The 5,716-nt window shown below is 61.1% G+C and overlaps 1 protein-coding gene across 2 annotated transcripts in view; it reads right to left on the bottom strand.

The window, feature by feature from the left end:
• Window positions 1-2,054: 2,054 nt before the first annotated feature.
• PCNX3 (pecanex 3) overlaps window positions 2,055-5,716 on the bottom strand; it is a 32,000-nt gene continuing 28,338 nt past the window's right edge. Inside the window, exons 32-35 of one of the 2 annotated variants that reach the window (XM_044448712.1) lie at window positions 5,128-5,402; window positions 4,487-4,683; window positions 3,616-4,035; window positions 2,055-2,616 (exon numbers count right to left, since the gene is read on the bottom strand). In XM_044448712.1, coding sequence (XP_044304647.1) covers window positions 2,519-2,616; window positions 3,616-4,035; window positions 4,487-4,683; window positions 5,128-5,402 — 990 coding nt within the window. In that variant the 3' untranslated portion in view covers window positions 2,055-2,518. Of the gene's footprint in view, window positions 2,617-3,615; window positions 4,036-4,486; window positions 4,684-5,127; window positions 5,403-5,716 lie in introns of those variants that run through there. The other variant, XM_044448713.1, reaches the window with a different exon arrangement.

Below are 5,716 nucleotides of genomic sequence, written 5' to 3'. Positions count from 1 at the left end.
GCCCGCCCGGACGCCGCCGCTCCGCGTGTGCCGCCCGCTCGCCGCTCGCCGCCCGCTCGCCCGCCGCCGCCTCGCCGCGCTGGCGCCGCCCTCCGCGCGATCGGGGGCGGGGAGACCCAAATTGGGGAGGAAGGAGCGCATTCGCCGGCGTCACGCTCCGCGGGAAGGCGCACTACGCGGGCGCGGGGGAGGCTCCCCCTCGCGGCCCGCGCCTGCCCATGTGCAGAGCGCCGCGCGGAAGAAACGCCCGCGGGCACCCGGCCGCGCGTGCGCTGCCCCAAGCGCTTTCTTCGAGGAAAATGATTTTTACAACCGCTCGATTGTATCGCAAAGTTGCCCGGGAAAAGGTTGACTCTTTCTCTGCTCCGCTCTTCCCTCCCATGTTACCCAGAAAAAGCAGGGCACGTGGAGACGTCAAAACCCCTTGAAATTCAGCATGAGTGACAAATATCGAAACAGCAGCGCAACGACCTCACCTTTAGGTTATAGGACAGCACAGAAATGGAACGAACAAACAAACCCTGGAAAGCTACAAACAAGCAGTCGCACATACAAACCGAGGCGGCGGCCACACAATCTCGTTCTACTGGTAGGATGCCAGGTGCCCGCCAGTAAATCCCCACACCCCCTGCTTTCGCAATCGCGGCAATCCAGCACCCATGTGCCTGTACAGCAGTCGTGCCCGAGGGAGCTCGGAGTAGCTGGGAATGGATTTTCAGAAGAATCGTGAGCACCGCTGAGCTCTCACACTCTGCACCGATCGCCAAGCTCGGCTTTCTTCAGGGGTGCCTCGTGCCAGGTTTGGTGGTTTGGGACAGAATTTCCCCTGAGCGCGGAAGCTTTCATGGGAAAAGACAGGACAGGATTTCCCCAAGAACCTGCCCCATCCGGCCAGGCCATTATCCAAGGTGGTATTTCCACGTGGCCCCAAAAGACCTTCCATCCCAGCAACAGAGGAGACCTAAATCTCCATCTAGGATAAAAGAGAAACCGCCTTCCTCAGATACGTGTTTCTTCACCTCTCCCTCTGAAAACTACCTGTACACTGCACTGAACTTTCGATGTAGCCCCTTCCAAGGAAGGTCTGGAGTCCAGCGAGGGAGGGAAACCCCACCTGGCATCAACTTGGCTCTCTTTTCAGGGCCAGGTCCGCCGGTCCCAAGCAGCCAGTTCGCTTGGTTCCTCCGCTGCGTTGTGCAGTCGCTTCTCTTCTGCAGGGATGTTTCATTTTGCGTTTGACTTCTGAATGGAAAGTGCTTCCAGGTGTTTTGTATTTGTGGCTGCCCTGGGCTGCCAGAAAGACTAACGAGCAGGTCCTGGGTGAAATCAAGACAAGGGATTTCCTAGAGGCGAACCAAGAGAGCTTCAGGCTGTCCCAGTCTGGGCACAGACTCCCTGGAGAAGCCCGTCTTGGCAGGCGAAGGTGAAGGCGGAAGATGAAAAGGAAGGTTCAGCGAGAGATGGGGGCCCCATCAAGGAAACCACATCCTTGAATTTAGGAGAGCTGAGCCCACCTGTCTCAGGTACGACATTCTGCAGGGCTTTTCATTCATAGGAAAAGCTTATGCCATGAGCTGGAAGTGAATGGATGGCACATAACACATTTTCTATTGTGCAGTAAGTCACTCTGGGTCGGTTTAAAAGATGAGTGATGAAGAAATCAAGAAACAGCAGCTAGGTATGCCTTGTGCGGAAGACAGAAGCCTATTAGTAGGGTTTCAAGCTAGAATTTGCGAAGAGAAGGGTAACCGATTCAGTCTGAGACAGAGGTTCTTGGCGCTCAGCCCCAGAATTAAGGGGTACAGGGATCTGATGTATTACTGGAAGGACTTAGGAGCAGAAATGGCGCACGCAAGCCAACCGGCCAACTCTTTCCACCCCCAATTCTTCTCCTCACCCTTCAACACACCACTTCGCCCTAAGTACCATGTCCACCCACACGGTCGCAACCCATGGCTTTCAAGCGTCTCGCACTGCTTCTTTCTCCCCCGATTTAATTTTTAGAGCAACCAAAACTCCAGGATCCAGAGAAAGGGGCAGAACGAAGAAGAAAATAAGCAAACAAAAATTGTTATTATTATTAATCCCAAGGAAACAGCGACAGCAGAAAATTGCCCTTGCGCACCACCGATACAAACTCGGTGTCCAAGAGGGTCCCTGGGGAGGGGGGAGGGGGGAGGACAGGGAGATCTCCCCCCCCCCACGTGCCACATCCAGACGATTGAGCCTGCTCCTGCAGGCGGGGGTCGGGGGGACGAAAGGCTGCAGCAGGCAAGAAGGAGCAGCCCCCCCCCGGTCCCTTATTGCTGTCCATGGTCCTGAAGAAAGGGGGAAATGAACCAGAGGGTGTGTATCCCCTCAAAAAGGGGCACAAAACGAGTCTCACGGGGCCAGCCCGTGGATGATGGGGCAGGGAGTCCCTCCCGCTCAGTACTGGTGCTCCAGAAGGGGCTGCCCCGCAGCGGGACTCTCCTCGTCCTCCCGCTGCCGTCCCCACTCGGCCGCAACGGGGGTCAGTTCAGGAAGGGGGCAGCTCCCTCGCGGGGGTGGTGACAGTTCCAGAGGCAACGGGACAAGGTCGCCGCGGGTCTCGGGGGCCGGGCCTGGTGCGGGAGCCTGTTGGGGGAGAGGGAAAAAGAGCCAGCTGAGACTTTGATCCCTGTATTTTCTCTCTTAAAACCAGTACACTTAAAGCAACACTCCCCCCCCCCCCCCCGGAAGATGTGCTGAATTACAACTCCCAAACTCCCCCGGCCGAGGCTCTGCAAGGGGGGCACCAGGTTGGAGAGGCTGGCCCAGCACCTGGCTGGGCGGGGCCTCGCCACAGTGACCCACACACTGGTAACCTCCTGCAATGCGCTTTCCGTGGGGCTACGCTGAAAGGCGAGACTTCAGTTCGTGCAAAACAGAGCAGCCGGGCTACTGAGCAGGGTGAACCGGCAGGCGCAACCATCCCGTGCTGCTCTGCCCACCGGCCATGGCGGGAAGTCCAGGCCCGGTTTGGGGTGCTGACAGCGTACGGAGCCCTAAAGAATCACGGGATGGATCCCAAAAGGAGCGCCTCCTTCCATATATACACCTGCCCAGTCCTTAAGATTCTCTGCAGAGGTCCTCCTCCGGCAGCCCCCCCGAAGGAGGTGAGGAAGGCTATTACAAAGGCCTCGCCCAATTCAGGAGGGCAAATTGGGGAAAGGGGGCCACTGCAGAGAGGGCCTGCTGGCAGTAAATTACGTTTTTTTTTGGTTCAAAACTGAACTCCTGAAAGCGGTCGTGAATTAAAAACATATGGCCAGATTATCAGCTTGTTAAGTCATCGGTAACAAGAAGATAAGCAAAACAGGAGGATTATTAAGAATTATTTTAGAAGCACTGAAGCACTGCCTGCCCTAAATAGCAGCCGTTTCCCACTGTTTCTTAACTGTTCCCTATTTTAAATGCTCGTATCAGCTTTTCACACAAAGGGAACTCGGGGCAGGCACTCACAATACTGCAATATGCAAAGAAAAAGACCTGCCCCCTGGAGGCAGGCCAGGGCGCAGAGCGAGCAGAGGTGCCGGGAGCTGCTCGCCGCCGGGGCCCAGGAGAGAGACCGCACTGGAGGGCAGGGACACGTACCTCGGGCTTGGGGCTGCCGGCGATGCCCTGCGTGCCCAGGCCGGCGACCGCGGAGCACGACACGGAGCCGTCCTTCGTGCTGGGGGGGGGGCGTGCCGGGGTGGACGTCGCTCTCGCTCCCGCCGAGCCCGTTCAGTCCCTTCCGGCCGGGCAGGCTCCACTTCCCACAGAGGCCCTCGTAGGCGAAGGCAGCCGGCGTTCCCAGCCCGGGGCGGAGCGGGAGGGGCGCCCGCCCGACCCCCTCGGCGACGGAGGCCAGGGAGCTGGCGCAGGAGAGCTGGCTTCCCAGGAAGTGCGGGCCGGGGGGCCAGGAGGCCGCCGGGGCGGGCGGGGGCCGTCCTTCGCTCTGGCTCGGCAAGGGCACGGGCTGGGGCTGGACCGGCCAGCTCTGGTTTGGAGCAGGAAGCCCGGAGTCGAGTTCTGCAGAGGCAAGCACACCGCACGGCCAGTCACACCCGCCTGCCTGGGAACGGAGCGCATACAGAGTGCACGTCCCCACCGATGCTGCAGCTGGCGGAGCTGGGAGGAGGGCAAGGGATCATTTCCCTCGCCCTCTGCAACCTGGTCCTGGCAGCAGGATATGGGGGGGTTAGACCCCTTCCCTGGCACACCCTTGCACTTTTGAAAATTGGAAAATTTCGCTTTGCAGAAGGGCCCAGCTGCCCGTCAGAGCTGGAAAACCCCCAGTCAGAACCCCCAGGAGCGGCTGCTGCCCGCCTGTGCGGACACTCCTGGGCCAGGCAGGCCGACACTGGGCTCCCAGCCTGGAGGGCTTGGGCCCTTCCCTTCCGCAGATCGGAGCCCTGAACGACCCGGCACGGGGGAGGGGCAGGCCCAAGCGGCGCCGGGCAGGGTCGGGGGGCCGCCTCACCTGCCTGAGGCTGGGCAGTGGTGACCGCCGGCTCAGCGGGGTTTGCAGCTGCCGGTCCGACACTGTGAGCGGTGCTCCCGGGGACCTGAGGCCCGTGTGCCGCAGGGTTATTGCTGAGGGAGGAAGAGCCGCCGCCACAGTCCGAGTCCTCAATGTTCCCTCCGCTGTTGCACCCGGCCCCGCAGCCCTTCTGCAACCTGCCAGGAAAGGGAGAGAGTGAAGCAGCCAGGCGGGCTGTGGCAGCGCGGCGGAGGGCCAGGGGAGGCGGAGGGCCAGGGGAGGCGGAGGGCCAGGGGAGGCCGGCGCCGTCCAAGCACACGGTGTTCTGGAGCCAGGGGCAAGAAGGAAGGCCGGGCTCAGGGCGGGTGGAGAGCCAGCGGCCGGCCCAGCAGCACCCAGCGCGCTCCAGCCAAGTGCAGGCCAGCCGCTTGGCTCCCCCCGGCCCAGGCCCATCACGCCACAGGGGCTCTCTGCTCCTGGGCTCCCAAAGGGGTCGCTGGCAGTCGGTCTCCGCATTTGAGAGCTCAGCTCCCAGGATTCCCGGCTGCGGGCCGGGGCAGGCAAAGGCTCCTGGGAGCCAAAACCCACGCTGCTCGGAGGCGACGCCGCTTCCCCGATGGCCGCAGGGAAGCCCTGCTCACCTCTCCCAGCTCCGGATGAACCAGGCGGAGATGTTGTGCAGGCTGACCGGCCCTCCCCACAGTGATCGGAGCTGGGGGTGGCTGCCGGCATAGGACGTGGTCAGGGGCGAGACGTAGATGGGGTAGCCGATGGGCTGGTCGCACGAGGAGTTGATCATGTTGCGCAGGGCCTGCTTGGCGTTCTGGATGCTGCCCCGCTCGGGGTTCCGGTTCCGGAGGAACACCAGCTCCTGCTGCTGCCCGGCCCAGAGGCCCCGCACGCATTCCCGGTTCACCTGGGACAGAGAGGGCGAGAGTGAACGCCGCTCTGCAGGGAGCACGGATGCGAGGGGGGGAGGGATCCGCAGGGAACCGAAGCCCAGAAGTCGACTCACGATCCTGCTTCCCCTTCTGGATGAAGCGCGGCTGCTTAAGAGTAGCCACTGGGGTCAGAAACCCAGGGGATGAGTGAGCGGCATCGAAAGCCACCAAGTCAGGCCCACGAGCCAAGCCCAAAGTGGAAATCAGACTCTGCCCAAAAGACATTCATTCTCCCTCTCTCTCTCTCTCTCTCTCTCTCTCTCTCTATAACCCCTCATACTGAGAGGTT

This window comes from Varanus komodoensis, unplaced genomic scaffold (assembly GCF_004798865.1).
Source record: "Varanus komodoensis strain SLA01 unplaced genomic scaffold, ASM479886v1 scaffold55, whole genome shotgun sequence".
NCBI classification, from domain to species: domain Eukaryota; kingdom Metazoa; phylum Chordata; class Lepidosauria; order Squamata; family Varanidae; genus Varanus; species Varanus komodoensis.
The sequence above is the reverse complement of the archived record's forward strand: the minus strand, read 5'-3'. Positions and strand labels throughout refer to the sequence as shown.